At 39.0% G+C, this 16,670-nt stretch overlaps 1 protein-coding gene across 3 annotated transcripts in view; it reads right to left on the bottom strand.

Moving 5' to 3' along the window:
- The window catches only part of EXO1 (exonuclease 1), a 38,552-nt gene that overhangs the window by 16,609 nt on the left and 5,273 nt on the right, over positions 1 to 16,670 (bottom strand). For 2 of the 3 annotated variants that reach the window (XM_019423037.2, XM_019423074.2), the window contains 6 exons: positions 14,236 to 14,359; positions 13,100 to 13,237; positions 11,958 to 12,170; positions 10,192 to 10,379; positions 9,525 to 9,621; positions 4,019 to 4,244 (listed from right to left, as the gene is read on the bottom strand). In XM_019423037.2, the coding sequence (XP_019278582.2) occupies positions 4,019 to 4,244; positions 9,525 to 9,621; positions 10,192 to 10,379; positions 11,958 to 12,170; positions 13,100 to 13,237; positions 14,236 to 14,359 (986 nt within the window). The remainder of the gene's footprint in view (positions 1 to 4,018; positions 4,245 to 9,524; positions 9,622 to 10,191; positions 10,380 to 11,957; positions 12,171 to 13,099; positions 13,238 to 14,235; positions 14,360 to 16,670) is intronic. The other variant, XM_019423085.2, reaches the window with a different exon arrangement.

The raw sequence follows: 16,670 nt of genomic DNA, 5'->3' as shown, positions 1-16,670 counted from the left end.
TTTACTGTTTGACTTTTAAAATGTTCCAATAAGACAGCTCAGAGCCTGGAGCCTGCTTTGGATTCTGTGTCTCCCTCTCTCTCTGCCCCTCTCCTGCTTGTGCTTTAACTAACTAACTAAATACAATGTTCCAATAAAACCAGCAGCCATTTCTACACACCGTCCATACGTTACAGTCTCGGAAGTATATGTGACTGTCATGTCGTGAAGTCATCTATGCTCCAGTTCTGATCCTCATTACCGAGTTATGGGGCCCTAGAAACCTGTGTGACAAATGTATTCTATGGCATTAGAATAAATCATAAGACTAAATAATACAATAGGTTGATGCCTGACATAGGCCACCAGAGACAGTGCTAAGGTGCTTTAAATCAGTCCAACTAATTCTTTCTGAACAGCCTCACTCACGTAGGAATAAGTACTCACTACTTTATGAGGTCAGAAAAATGGTTGCAGGTACCAAACGCTAGAGAGACGATGATGCCTCAAATTTAAAAACGTATAGATTTTTAAGAAGCCACAGATCTGCAAACTTGATTTTGATTCCTGGCAAAAGCCTAAATTTGTTTATTACGCAGAGAACTGTGGGCCCTTATGGAAGAAGGAAACAAACGCTGAGGATCCTCAGCAAGGTTTCTCCAAGAAGCAGTCATGCTAGGCAGGCTAGCCTCATTTTCCTTTTGTGATAAGGTTTTAGACTAGCTATTTGGGGGAATGTCACGGATTTAGCATATTTTGAATTGAGCAGGACACCTCAGTGTGTCTCATATTATCCTGGTGGACAATGCAGAGCAAAATAACTGTATATTAGCTATTATGTGGAATTGCAGCAAATTGAAGAACCCCAAAGACTGCAGGCTGAACGGCGGTCTGGAATCTAGTGTACGTTCTCTCAGTGTCTCTACTTGTGCTGATTCCATCAAATGTTACACAAGCAAACACATTTTAACACAGGGAGCCACACTTCTCTAATTTCCAGGTGACACACATAATACCCATATATTAGTAGACAATACGAAGATTTTTTTTAATAAAGGCAGAACAATGGATTATAGTGAAGATTGCCTCAATACAGATAATTTACTTCACATTCAAGTTTAAAAATATAACTGTACCTAGTTTAACAACTAGTGGATTCTGATTATAAACAGTAAATGCAGCAAAATGACAGGAATGTTAATAAAAGCTAATGCTATCTTATTTTGTAATATTAAAGCATAGTCTCTGGGTGAAGGGCTGAAATAGTGACATAATTCTTAATTTTTACTGTGCTCTGTGGTAAGAAGACTGTATTTCAACAATCACTGACTATAATAGTCACACAATCATTAAAAACTACATTGTATCCAAAACACAACATGGTAGGTAAGAAACAGCTTGGGAAAGAAATTTAGGAGAGTCACAGTGGCTGTCTCTAAATCTATGACAGGCTGCTGACTAAAAGGGGTAAACTTATGGGGCTCTTGGGTGGCTCAGTCGGTTGAGTCTGACTTCGGCTCAGCTCATGATCTTGTGGTCTATGGGTTTGACCCACATCAGGCTCTATGCTGATAGCTCAGAGCCTGGAGCCTGCTTCAGATTCTGTGTCTCCCTCTCTTTCTGCCCCTCCCTCACTCAATGCTCTGTCTCTCTCTCAAACAAACAAACAAACAAACAAAAACCTTCAAAAGCATTTTTTAAAGGGGTTAACTTACTGTTTTCTGTTCTGTTGTTGTGTTTAGATGTGTGTCTAGGGCACAAAATCCAGTGATAGGTGGTAGTTATAGCATAAAGAACTTACAGATAAGAAGCTCCCTACATAAAATGAATAGCTGATTTTCATGGGAACAGAAGGGAAGGAAGGAACTAACATGTATACTGTACTTGATACATACCAGGGGCTTTTAGAGGTTACCCTATAGAACATATACAAAAATTTGTGAATAGGCAACATCGTTGCCATTTCAGAAAAGGAAACAAAGCTCCAGAGATATTATCAGGAAAAGATTTAGGTGCAGAAGGAATCAATACATTTTGACAAAAGATGAATAATCTATACCTGAATTTACAAAGGGCTTGTTTTATTTTTGTTGTTAGACTTTCATTCATTCATGTAGCTATCCGAGGAAAAGAGAGAGGGGACAGATTGCAATCATCCTTTCTACTTCTACACAGCTTCTAGGAGAAAAGTAAAACACCTTTCTTTGCCCAATACTTAGTATGCCACTCTCAGTACTTCTGTTCAACATTGTACTGGAGGTTCCAGAAGACAAGAAAAAGAAATAAAAGGAGGGGAAAACAAATGAACAAACAAACAGCATCTAGAGTGGAAAAGGAGAAGCAGACTAATCTACCATTATTTGCAGGCAGTATGGTCATCTATACAGCAATCCTGCAGAGTCTACAGAAGAGATACTATGAACCAATATATAAATTTAGTAAGGTTGTCAAACAGGAGATTAAAGCACAAAAGTCAATTGTACAGTTGACCCTTGAACATGAGAGTTAAGGGCACTGACCCCCTCGAGTCAGAAATCTGTGTATAACGTTGGACTCCCTGAAGACTTAACTACTAGTGGCCTACTCTTGACCAAAAGCCTTACTGATAACATAGCTAATTAACACATATTTTGTATGCTATATGTTGTATTGTAATAAAGCTAGACAGAATAAAATGTTAAGAAAATCATAAAGAGAAAATACATTTACTGCACTGTATTTATAAAAAAAAAAAAATCCACATATAAATGGAACTGGACAGTCCAAATCCTTGTTCAAGAGTCAACTGTATTTCTAGCAATGAATAACTAAAAATCAAAATTAAAAGTGTTTGCAATAACATCAAAAATCTGAAACATAGTGATAAATTTGACAATATATGTCTGTAAGACCCGCACACTAAAAATTACAACACACTGCTGAAGAAAAATGAAAGACTTCACTAATCAGATCAGAAAATCCAAAATAGTGGAGTGCCTGGGTGGCTCAGTTGGTTGAACATCCGAGTTTGGCTCAGGTCATGATCTCGCAGTTTGTGAGTTTGAGCCCCACGTCCAGCTATGTGCTGACAGTTCAGAGCCTGGAGCCTGCTTCAGATTCTGTGTCTCCCTCGCTCTCTGCCCCTCCCTGCTCATACTCGTCTCTCTCTCAAAGATATAAACATTAAAAAACAAAACAAACAAAAAACCAGTATAGTTAAGGAGTCAATTCTCCCCAAAACTGATCCATAGATTCAACCAAATTCTAATCCAAAATCTCAGCAGGCTTTACTTATTAAAAAACATTTTTTTAAAATGTTTATTTATTTGAGTGTGTTTGGGGGGGGGGGGGGGGTGGCAGACAGAGAGAGAGAGGGAGACACAGACTCTGAGGTAGGCTCCAGGCTCTGAGATGTCAGCACAGAGCCTGACTCAGGGCTCAAACTCAGGAACCACAAGATCTTACCTGAGCCAAAGTCGGATACTCAACTGACTGAGCCACCCAGGTGCCCCTATTTATTTTTAAATTGACAGCTGATTCTAAAAATTGTATGGAACTATGAAAATCAGAGAATAGCCACAACTTTGCAAAACACGAACAAACTTAGAGGACTTCTTTCACTTAATTCCAAGATTTACTATAAAGCTATGGTAATTAAGACAATGTTCCGGCATGAAGATGGGAAAAGACCAATGATACAGAATAATAGAGTCTAAAACAGACTCACAAATATATGGTTAAGGTCAACTGATTGTCAACAAATGTGCCAAGGTAATTCCATGGGGAGAGGGCAATCTTTTAACAAATGGTGGTATAACAAATGGATTGCCACATACACAAAAAGTGAACCTTGATCCTTACCTCACACCATATAAAAAATTAATTCAAAATGGATCAAAGACCAAAATCTAAGACCTAAAACTATAGAAGTTCTAGGAAAAAATAAAATAAAATAAAATAAAGGAGAAAATCTCACTGACCTTGGGTTTGGCAAAGAGTTCTTAAATGTGATCAACACTCACTAATATTTCACAATATGTACCACAAGCAAAATACATACCACTTCTTGGTCTTTTCACAATGGATGACTTCCTTGGAAGATTTAATCCTTTAACACTGATCACTTGTTTAATGCCCACAGTACTTGGACTTTCCTTCAATCTTATAGCATCTGAAGCAATATTCAGTTCAAGTCTAGGGCAATAATTCCTATGCCAAATGCTATTAACATTAGAGGACTTCTGGCATGTTTTGTCATTCCAACTATGACTTCTTGATTGGGCAGGCTAAAATAGTAAAAAGGAAAAGGGTTACTTGAAGAAGGAAAATAGCCAAATCATTTCCCTTATCAACATAAATTATAAGTAAATAATTAACTTATTCTTTTGAATAGCTTTTGAGGAAATATCTGTTCTTTTTTCTTAATATTTATTTTTGAGAGAGTGAGAGAGTGAGAGAGAGAGAGACAGACAGTGTGAGTGGGGGCGGGACAGAGAAAGAGGGAGACACAGAATCCAAAGCAGGCTCCAGACTCTGAGCTGTCAGCAGAGCCCGATGTGGGGCTTGAACCCATGAGCCGTGAGATCATGACCTGAGCCAAAGCCAGACACTTAACCAACTGAGCCACCCAGGCACCCTGAGGAAGTATCTGTTCTTTAATAACATTTTCTATTTTGATGTACTACACTTTTCCATTAAATGTGTCTTGTATTCCTGGGTCTGCTTCTCTTAATGAAACTCAAGTGACCTTGTTAGCTCATTTCTAAGAAAAAGTGAATCTTCCTAAGATGAACAGTGCAAGAAATGAAAATGCACTTGAACAAATGTAGCCAGAAAAAAAGTACTTTCTTTTAAATTTATTTTTTAGAAACATTTTACTTATTTTTATTTCAGAGAGAAAGAGCATGTGGGTGTGTGTGCAAGAGTCAGGGAAGGAGAGGGAGAGAGAATCTTAAGTAGGTTCCATGCTCAGTGCAGAGCCTGACGCAGGACTCGATCCCAAGACCCTGGGATCATGACCTGAGCTGAAATCAAGAGTTGGATGGTTAACAGACGGAGCCACCCAGGCGCTCCAAAAAAAAGTACTTTTAAAATTCCAGTATTGTTTCAAAAAATAGTAATTAGTTTAACAAGCATCTGGTAATAAGCCTCTGAATAGTCATTTACACACCCTTTACAAAGCACCTGAAAGTTAAAACCATAAAACAGTGTATTTAAAGTAATCAACCATCCCACCTCTAGAAAATGGTTGAATTCAAACCAAAACAATCTAATTCATAAAACTCTAGTTTCTATTAGACCCATACTTGGTACCGTCTTCAGTGGACAATCTGGAGAAACAGAAAGCTACTTTGGTCTACACTGAGTCTTGCATAAAACTTTCTCTGACAAAGAGTTTACTGACAGTAAGTGCTGGTAAGTAGTCATTCTTAATGCTAATATAAGTTATTCACAATGGCATCATGGATATATTGAGAGGATATCAATAAAACTCTAATAGAGAGGCAAAGGGAAAAATTAACAAAGGCATAAAAAATGTTGGTACTCAGGGCATGAATTCCAGTCAACAAAAATCCCACCTAACTTGGAATGAATCTAAGCTCTCAAAGAATGGATAAAAATAAATAAAACAAGGTGACATTATTCAGGATACACTTTGAGAATTAACAAGAAAGGTAATTTGGAATAAATGAGGAAATGGTTATAAAAAACAGCTTAATTGTAACGGCTCATGGCAATAGATCCCATTGACAGTTTTACTGAAAAAGACAACAGGCAAGTAGAAAACCAGACTGGGAAGACTAAATTTTAAATAAAAAGGATTAATTCGCTTGTACAGTTAAGGATTCCTACAGAAATTTCTCTATAAAGGGATGGACATCTTAGTGAGCCATAATACTCTCATTAATGACTGGATAGAATCGATACAGCCAAATATTATAGAGTTTCTGAGACAAAGAAACAACTTAAGAATCATTCCTGATGAGGGGCGCCTGGGTGGCTCAGTCGGTTAAGCGGCCGACTTCGGCTAGGGTCATCACCTCGCGGTCCGTGAGTTCAAGCCCCGCGTCAGGTTCTGTGCTGACAGCTCAGAGCCTGGAGCCTGTTTCAGATTCTGTGTCTCCCTCTCTCTGACCCTCCCCCATTCATGCTCTGTCTCTGTCTCAAAAATAAATAAACATTAAAAAAAAAAAAAATTAAAAAAAAAATTCCTGATGAAATTATAATATCAATAATTCAAATGTGTAAAGATAGCAAAGTATACACTTTTCAGTCCCCTTCTTTTGATTATTATCCCCCAGAACAAAACACAAACTCCATCTGCAGTAAAATTAGAAGATATCTGTGTCGATCAAACAAGAGTATAGACAGAGGAATTTTAAGAACTCAGCAGAAGAGAGATCAAGCCCAAGTGTCTGCAGAAAATACCAAAGAGAAGTCAACTTCACCTGCACACACATGAGAAAAGCTCAGGAATTGAAGGCACCAGTTACCACACAGGCTTTACATGGGGCAGGGCTAAGAAAAGGAAGATTATTTGACCCTTGGGCCTTTATCTTCCAACTGACCAGTCAACTCACACCTACCTGCCTTCAGAACCAGAGCAACTATTCAGCTGAAACCCAGAAACAGAAGGCACTTCAGAAGGTGGGAAGATCCATTTATCTAAAGACAGATATCAAATGAAAGGCTCACCCCAACTCACTTTCCCTAACCTGCTCTTAAAATGCAAACTGCCATGGGGGCACCTGGGTGGCTCAGTTGGTTAAGCGTCTGACTTCAGCTCAGGTCATGATCTCGCAGTTCGGGAGTTCGAGCCCCATGTCGGGCTGTGCTGACAGCTCGGAGCCTGGAGCCTGCTTCAGATTCTATGTCTCCCTCTCTCAAAATTAAACATTAAAAAAAATGCAAACTGCCACGTTTCCATGTGCAAGTAGAAATTGTAGGATCCCTTTTTGGAAAAATGGAACTGTGCAGAGAAAACATGCTGACATTTGGGACTTCACAAAATCAAGCCAGCTTGTTGGCAACCAGATCACCCAAGGGTAAAGCCCAAAACTGTAGGCCCCACTTGTTCACACAAATCTTCTCGAGCTTCTCAGTGCCTCTCTCAAATAGGAACAAATAGACAAGAAGCTTCAGATGTTTGAATAAAAGTCTCCACTATGAAAGAGAAAAGGCCAAAACAAGTAGAAAAAAAACCCAAAAACAATTCAGAGCAGAAAATGCAGACACCAGCAGAAAATGTGCAGGAAATTATAATTGGTATTCTCAGAGAAAGATCCGTGAAACAGAATCTTTAACAGGCCACATGTGGCCACTGGCTACTACACTGGATAGTACAAAGTTGGAAGACAAACGTTTCCAAGGAAAAAACAAAGGACAAAGACATGAATAAGAAAAACTAGAGGACTAAGAAATAACATCTAATTAATAGAGAGGTTCTAGGAAAACAGAAAAGAGGAAGGTTTACATGATTTGAGATGATCAACATAAGGTTCTTTCCTAGTATCATTAGGGATTTGTGTCCTCCTGGTAGGCTTGGTTTATTTCAGCTGACAGTAATGATTTCTTTTCAACGCTCAACTGGTCGCCAGTTTATCAGCAGCCACCTTCTCCAGGCTCACCTCTTTTTCTTTCTCAAGGCCCTCTGCTTCCTTCACATGGAACACTAGGACATTCTTGGGCCATCCATAATGAACTGCTTACTACCCTCTTCCACCCATGCTTCAACCTGGAGTCACTCATCATCTTGAAAATCCCCACTGACATTTGCAAACCCAGGACACATGTTTCTCCACAAGGAGACAGCAAAGCTTGGCCTGGGATCATAACTCCCCAATTATTTAAATGTGTGATCTGGGCAACTTCCCTAACCTCCCTCTTGTTGTTTATTCATTTGTAAAATGGGAATAATAATATTGACCTCACAGGCTTGTCGAAGAGTAAATGAGTCACTATGCGTAAGGTTATTAGAATAGTATTTAGAACATAGTAATGCCCCGTAAATATTTGCTACTATTATTATGAAGAATTCTCTCCAGTGGAGTTAGGTGCATGGTCTTTTTATTTTTTTTTCATGGAGCCTAGAATACATCTCTACTACAGAACTTACTATTTCTATCGATATAACCACGTCTCCCTCCCCTAAGGAATGAGCACCAGAGAGGAAGAATTAGATTTTATTTTTGTTTATATTCCAGAACACTAGCTAACCTATGCTAATTACAGTGCTTAATAAATGCTAAGTCAGGAACTGAATTAGTGAGCAAGGGTGGGAAGACCTGGATTAGACCAGAAGCTTTGTGAAAGAAGAAACTATCCTTCAGGAGGACAACTTAAAAGCAAAAGGACTTAGCAATGAAAGAGCAGCCAAAGTTTATTTCCAAGTGTTCTAGTCTGAGAATGAAAGAGATCATGTAGCTGATATTCATTCCTTCCATAGATAAACATGGTAAAAATAATATAGCAGCGAAGTTCTTAATGTCCTGCCTTTACGAAAATTGCATTCTGCTGGGAAGACTCACAAAATCAAGTATTGAGATGTAATTTATGTAGTGAAAAGTGCTAAAAAAGAAAAAGGAGAAATGTTATTAAGGAAAGCTGATAAGGAATGAAGAGTTGCTTTTTTTTTTTAAATTTTTTTCGTGTTTATTTTTGAGAGAGAGACAGAGCGTGAGTGGAGGAGGGGCAGAGAGAGAGGCAGACAGAATCTGAAGCAGGCTCCAGGTTCTGAGATATAAGCACAGAGTCCAACGCAGGGCTCGAACTCACAACCCACAAGATCATGACCTGAGTCAAAGTTGGACGCTTAACTGACTAGTCACGCAGGCACCCCAAAGAGTTTGTTCTTGACTGTGGATGGATTTAAGGTTCTAGGAAAACATTTACGTAGAAATCCAAGAAACATTCAGAATTACGTGGCTGGTACTAGACTGGAGATAGGGTTAAAGATGTGCGAGGTTTCTGCATGAGTAAGTAAAGCCATCTGAACTTATTTTAGGAATAGATATGAACAGAAAAGAGAACAGTCAGAGAAAGGAGAGAATGGTTGGGGGGGGTGGTTGTCAGAAGGGATATACACAATTGGGAAAAAGTAGAAGAAAACATGGAGGGGCTCAAGGACAGAGCTCAGAGGCACTCAATATTTGCTCAACGAGCAAAAAAACCAGCTTTTCCTTCTAATGGTAGCATTTCTAGGTTTGAATCTTCAAAATGCCAAAGGCCAAAGGCAAATGGAATGGGATGGAATGGGATGGAATGGGATGAGAAGAGAGGCTTGTAGACACAAAAGAAATGTTCACATCTAAAGGTCTGGTAATATATCATGTGATTGCTTTTTAACTTAAGGAAATTAACCAATATACCTATGTTCTAAGACAGACAATTTCTCTAGCATCAAGTTGTTTTAAACCCACATTGTGCAAACAGCTGGGATACAGCAATCCTTAGAAGATGTTTATTACATGAAGATTTGCCTTTAGTCACAGTTCCTAACACATTAACTAAAACATGCTCTCTAAAAGTGAAGTCACTTAAAAAAAAACAACTCATTAAGACGTTACCGTAGCAATGTCTGGATTGTAGTTATCGATCTGTTCAAAAGTATTTATATCTTTATTTCCAAGTGCTATTTGAAGAGCTATGGAATCATCAAAATACCTAGGTTGGTAAGATTAAGGAAAAATGCTTTCATTAACAACCAAATGAGTGTAACTACGATAGAAAAGTGTTTCCTATCGTTGCAGAAAATGCTCAGGTTTAGGGCTCCAGCAGATCCTTTCTACCTTCAGCATTCCTGAAACCACAGGTGTCGTTCACTAGTGTCTACTTGTCACTAGTAGATCACATATGCGACCCAGGGCTCTGAACCACACTGAGTGTATGTAGCCCGGGTTAGGAGCAGGGCACACGGCGTGCACAGGTGCCCAGGATGGCCCTCCTAATAAATCGAGCTTGTTTGCCGAGAAATGCCACCCTTGCCATGGGTACCTTAAGTGACTGACTCGGTACATGTTTCTGTCAAGTCAACCCAAGTAATTAGCAAGTTATAAACAAAAAGCTGCTCTAAATTTTCACCAGCATGGTATTTAAAATTAACAAAAGATAGGCTTCACTATAAAAAAGAAAGCAGAAAACAATTTACAGGCTTTTTACTGAATGTTTCACTAAAAATATCTCCATAAAAATAAGAAAGAAATACAAAATTCTATTCTGGTTCAGAAAGGATACTGCCCAGCGTAGCTCAGTGTTTCAGGATCAATGTCGTCTTCATATGCATTCAGAGGGATGAGTTTCCTTTTGATGGGATCAAAAACTAGCTGATAAAGAAAGGTATTGTTGGCCCGAATAAATCCTTTGATGTAATCTTCTGGTACCGTTATATTCATCTTAAGATAGTGTCCAATTTTCTTGATGACCTAATAATGGATGTAAAAATATTTACTGGTTATCTACAAATACAGAATAGGGAATGTATCATCTCCAAGACCAACTGGTTCACATTACAGGAGGCTGAGGCGAGACAGAAAATCAACTAATTTTATCTACATTAAAAACCTCTACCAGAAAAGACAATCATGTTGCAGTACTAAAAATTGTCTCTATGACAGTATCTTCTTTGATTTTTCTGTTAACCCAATGAATGAACAATTCAGTTACAACGTCAAGTTTATATTCCCATGTGTGATGTTAAGACACATTCCTCACCCTCAAAGTCCCTTTTATCTAAAAAAGCAAAACAACACACAAAACCTGAGAATTAAAAATGGAGTCATCATCGCATCACACTCACAGGTGAAGAGCCAGAGAGTGAGAATCAGTAGCCCGGGAGTCACAGGCTAGTTAGTGCCACGGCTCCAATCCCAGCTCTACTACCAACTCCTGATGAGAACTGCCCAAGGCAGGTGGCGGAAATTAGCTTAACATATACTTATTTTTTAAGGTAAAGCTATCTGGGAAATGACAGAGTGGTGATGGAGGAGTCTCAGTTTTCCAGAGGATGCCCTGCACATGATATTGCATCAGATTGTATGAGGATGTAGATGTGAGAACTCAGCTGTCTCCTATCAAGCCATGTTAGAGATTTACATAAATGTGCAGTTCCTGTCATTTTCATGTTTTTAGAAGACACGGCTATTTTTCTTTACAATATGCTATATATGTTGAGAGTGGGAGCAAGAGCGAGAATCCCAAAGAGGCTTTGCACTGTCAGCACAGAGCCCGATGTGGGGCTTGATCTTACAAACCATGAGATCATGACCTGAGCTGCAATTAAGAGTTGGACACTTAACTGACTGAGCCTCCCAGGTGCCCCATGAATTTATTATTGTTAATTTTAAATTAATAGACATTTTAGTTTTGTTTGAATTTCATTCAGTAAATATCAATAGCTATAACCCATTAAACAAAAATTATTGCCATGAAGAGCTTTTAAGAGTGTAAGTGGTGGGGCGCCTGGGTGGCTCAATCAGTTGAGTGTCAGCTCTTGACTTTGGCTCAGGTCATGATCTCAGTTTGTGAGTTTGAGCTTCACATCTGGCTCTGTGCTGCTAGCACGCAAAGTCTTGGGGATTTTCTCTTTATGCCTCTCCCCTGCTTGTGTGCTCTGTTCTCTGTCAAAATAAATAAATAAACTTAAAAAAATTAAAAAAACAAACAAAAAAAAGAGCGTAAGTGGACCAAAAAGTTTGAGAACCACTTACAACAGACAATAGGACAGAAACTGAAAGATAATTTTAACATTAATTTTATCTAGAACACTTTACCCTTAAGTCACTTTATATAAGTCTTCATTTAAAAAATTTGTCAATTGCTTAAAACAGGTCCATCAGTTGCCAAAAACAAAATTCTAGTGTTTTAGTCATTTTTTTCCTTTCAATGACATAACATGGGCTGTTGACAGGATAGAATATTTAAAATTCATATTCTGAGGGGTGTATCTATGATGGAAGAAATGGTTTGGAAACTGAATATGGCACTTGGTGAATCACTCCCACCTTTACAATATCCGGATTATTGGCTAGTCTGAGCACTTTGCAGGCCTTTGCTAACCCGATCCCACGCAGTGAGGAGAGGTAGTCACAGCCTGAAAGTATGCACATATACCGGAACTTCTCCTCGGTGAACACGTCCCCAAGCTGCCTGCACATTCCCAGCCGAGCCTGGTCAATTTCTAGTCCATTTCCAAACTGGTCCATTTTTAAAATCACCTTCAAAAGGAAGGGAAATTGTTAAATACCTAAGTACCTGTAAGGGTCATTTTAATGTTTCGTGATCTAACCCATTGTAATATTCCTAAGAATTCTTTCTTGTTATTTAGCATCACATTGAGAAGAGAGATAGGCCAGGTAATCACTGTGCAATTTGTAAATAAATTAAACTGAAACATACACTATGTCTAGATAGGGTCCTGCACCAGGACTCCCTTGCCCTGACTCTGGTAGAAAGAGTGTCTCTTACCCCCTACTGACATTCAGAGTTGTCATGGCGATCAAATAACAATCCATACAGAAATCCTTTCTCTTAGAGTAATACATGTTCATTGTAGAGAATTTGGAAAATAGGGAAATTCAGGAAGAAGGAAACCAAAGTTGCCTGACACCTCTCATTTGTCACTGTTACCCAACATTAACCCTTCAACAGATCCTTCTAGTCATCTATAAAATATGTAGATAATATGAATAACATTGGCAGTAACAAAAATGAGATCATCTTATAGTTTTGTATCTTAATCCTCCCTTACTATGTCATGATAAAATTTTCCATTAAACAGTTTTATACATAATTCTAGGTAACTGCAAAACATCCTGTTAGGTAAGTTATTTACCTCACCTAGTTGAAAAAAAATAAAGCATATAAATTATTACCAAAAATAAGAATAGCAAGTCTACACTCTACTGAAGAATTCGGATAAAACAAAACCTTTTAACCGTAAGAGCTTACTCTGAAAAAGTGTCCAGATTACACAAATGTCAAGCAGCAAAACCCTGCATTTTAAATAAAATAATTATTAACATTGTAAAGTAGATATTAACTGTAGGTATTAAATAAAGTGATGATTCCTGGAAAAGAAAAACCTTAGTGCCCTGATTTACACCATTGCCAACTGCACAGAAAACAGTATGTAGTAGTAAAGTACCTTTTTACAGCCAAAAGCGAGGAGATCAGAGTCCTCTGTGATTATGGCTTGTACAATACCAGCTTTGTTAAGATAGGCCAGCTGCGCGTCTGCTTCGTATGGAGCCACAAGACAATCTACTCCCTGGGACCGGGCAGCCTGCCAGAGAGGATCATGGTCAATCTCCAGGATGGCATCTGGAGAGCACTGAACAATTTCCTGTTTCACTACCAGCCTCGACATGCACATGCTGATAATTGTTTTCAGAAATCATTTCCTTTGAAGTGTTTCTACTTTTAGTCCTAGCAAATATTGAACTAATCATAGAGCCACAAAGAATTTAAAAAATTCTTTTTTAAAAAAATCACTTTGTAAATTTGGAGAAAATAGCTGTACATTCAGGGGGAGAAAAAAAAAAAAATAGAAGCCAGAAAACTTTAATTATTTCAAGTTGTAGAAAGCTTGCATCTTCAGAATGGCTACGCTCCAAAAGCATATAAGACATTTGTTTGGAGCTCTGGATGTATTTTCCCTATGAAAATATATTTTCTTTTCACACTACAAAAGTCTACCTGACACTGTTTTGATAAAACTACAGAATTTAATCACTATATTTATTTTCCTATTTGTTTACCAAGCAGTTTGAACAGAGGCCTGAAGGAGGGTAAGTGAGGGCTGGGACTTTGGGCCACTGAAGTAGGTCTATGGTTGTAAGATGCTTTTAAGCAGAAGCTGATTGAGGAAGACTAGGGTCGGAGAGTTCCGGAGTCAGTGAGGCTGGTTCTACAGACCTGACGGCCTACAGAAGTGAAGTTTATACATGTTGAAGACTACAGGGCAGTGGGGTGAGACTGATGCTCCAGGAATTAACACTTCCGTCTCTACGGAACAAGGTGCCCATGGAGCTCATTAAGTCACTTATCTAAAAAGGGAGAGTGTCTCTTAGTCCTTAGGATTTCTCCCCCTGGAGACTGGTGGACTCTTCTCTGTCAAAAGATCCTGCTTCCTCTTCCTGAGACCTGCCACTTCCTTGAGGTTAGACTGAAAGTAATTTCCCTCCCTTCATTTTCTTGCTCTCCCATCAATATACAACTCATAACTAGCTTCGATGAAGTTGGCCATTTGTTCTCTTTGGCTTCATTTCCTATTGGGCTTACTTTAATGACTTTGTGGGCCATCACATGTGTGATATTGATAGAACGGGTAAAACATTCTCTGGCTTCTGAAACCTTCCCCTCACGAAGAAGCTGCTTTCCCTTAAGAAGATTGGCTTGTCGTCTTCTGCAAGGGGAAAAAAAAATATTAAGAGGCTGACTTCAAGAAATTCAAGAAATTTTCCTAGGGGAAAAAAAATAAACTTTGACTCATTGGACAGTGTGTACCAGGTGCTTGAGAACATTAATCTGGATCTTTTGGGCTTCGAGTCAAAAAGAACACAGGTGATTTATCATGTATGCACACACAAGCATATCCTCAGACTTTTTTACATCACGCTTTATGTCAAGGGAAAATGCAGTAATTAAGACACTTAAGAAAATACGAATCAAGGGTTTTATACCATCAAAACTTTTAAGTATAGGGGCGCCTGGGTGGTGCAGTTGGTTAAGCGTCCGACTTCAGCCAGGTCACGATCTCGCGGTCTGTGAGTTCGAGCCCCGCGTCAGGCTCTGGGCTGATGGCTCGGAGCCTGGAGCCTGTTTCCGATTCTGTGTCTCCCTCTCTCTCTGCCCCTCCCCTGTTCATGCTCTGTCTCTCTCTGCCCCAAAAATAAATAAAAAACGTTGAAAAAAAAAGAAAAAATTTATAAAAACTTTTAAGTATAAAGGGTGCACCTTTATGGAATATAAAGAACTTGAGAAATACTGTTTCTGAGCTTTTCTGTGGAATCTACTAGACAACAAATTTCAGAAAAACCAAAATAACATCTGCATAAAAACTGTCAATAATAATCAAGTATGTGGTAATTTGTAGAATACTAAATACAGGTTAAACAGGGAGACAGTGATAACACACGTTCTAACAATATGGAACCACTATTTTTAAATGGGAAGAAAGCATATGCAAAAGGAGAAAGAAATTTTAACCATTTTCAATAATCATATTGGTAGGGGTATCAGTATTTTATTCTGAATCTATTCTTGAGTATAATAAAATACGTGCATTTATTTTGGGATAGAACAAAGGAGTAATTATAAGATACTCCAACTTCGTCATCCCTTTACCCTTGAAAATAAGGATTCTAGGGGCGTCTGGGTGGCTCAGTTGGTTGGGCGGCCGACTTCGGCTCAGGTCATGATCTCACGGTCTGTGAGTTCGAGCCCCGCGTCGGGATCTGTGCTGACAGCTCAGAGCCTGGAGCCTGTTTAGGATTCTGTGTCTCCTTCTCTCTGACCCTCCCCCGTTCATGCTCTGTCTCTTTCGGTCTCAAAAATAAATAAACGTTAAAAAAAAAAAAAATTTAAAGAAAAAGAAAATAAGGATTCTAGGTATGAAGAAAGGAGGTGAAGATACACTGCAGAAGAGGTAAAAACCCCGAGTCCTGAGTTTGACTTGGAAGAATCAGTCTGAACTTATGAGGTTTTTATCTTTAGGTAAATGTGTGCATACACATACAAATACCCTAGTTCCACAGACTGGGCTCCATGGAGGAAGAGACTTGTAGGAAAGGATTTTAAGCGCCCCCTCTCACTGCTACAGTGGCACAGAAAAAGCTGATCTTACAAAGACAAAAAGAATATGCAGGACAGAGACAGGCAGCTGAGACATGTTTTTAGCCATTCTTGAGCTTAGCAAGAGAAAATTAGTAAGTATCTGCAATTAGAATTAAGACCCGGTGGGCGACACCCGGGTAGGATGTGGTTTGGACTAGTCTCTCAGCCGCTCTGGTTTAGGTCTGTCATTAATCCTTTCAGAACTAACCTAGAATGAACTAACTTTTATTGAGAGTATATTTGGTAAACTGTACATTATTTGTAATAGAACGTGGGCTCACACAGTTTCAGTTATTCCTTTATAAACAGTCTTTATAAAGTTCTGGCTTTAAGAATCAGAACCCTCCAGCGTGAAACTGATTTGACTCTGTATGTGAATCAGAGCCCTCCAAGTACAGCTAGGTTCCAAAACCTAGGTCTGAAAAACTCTCTCTAACCTATCTAGGCCGAGAGAGAGCACAGCCAGGACAGCAGCACCCTAACAGATGGCTCCCTCAGCGAGGCTTACTTCTGTCTGGGTGTGATTCACACTAGCTCTGACAACTAAGCCCAGGGGTCTTTCCTATACAACACAAGGACTCTGGGACCTAGAAACACAGATGGGAGTGGGGGTGTGGGGGGGAGGGACAATGAGAGCAGATGAATATGGGGAGGATACCTGTTTTATTAAAATACAGAAGTTCTTTCTGAGGCCTGTTGTTAGAAACTTACTAGAATATGTGAAGTTAAACATGAATGATAAAATTTCTGGGTTAACTATTAAGGGAAATAGAAGACATTACTTTTCAACTAGAAACAAGAGACAATAAAGGTAGAAAAAACAATCCAGAAGTCAAGCAAGGCAGGGGTTAACCTCCCCCCCCAAAAAAAGAGAGAGATGG

This window comes from Panthera pardus, unplaced genomic scaffold (genome assembly GCF_024362965.1).
Source record: "Panthera pardus isolate Hobbes unplaced genomic scaffold, ASM2436296v1 HiC_scaffold_21, whole genome shotgun sequence".
Classification (NCBI taxonomy): Eukaryota; Metazoa; Chordata; class Mammalia; order Carnivora; family Felidae; genus Panthera; species Panthera pardus.
Note: the sequence above shows the minus strand (reverse complement) of the source record. Positions and strands in the feature narration are given on the sequence as shown.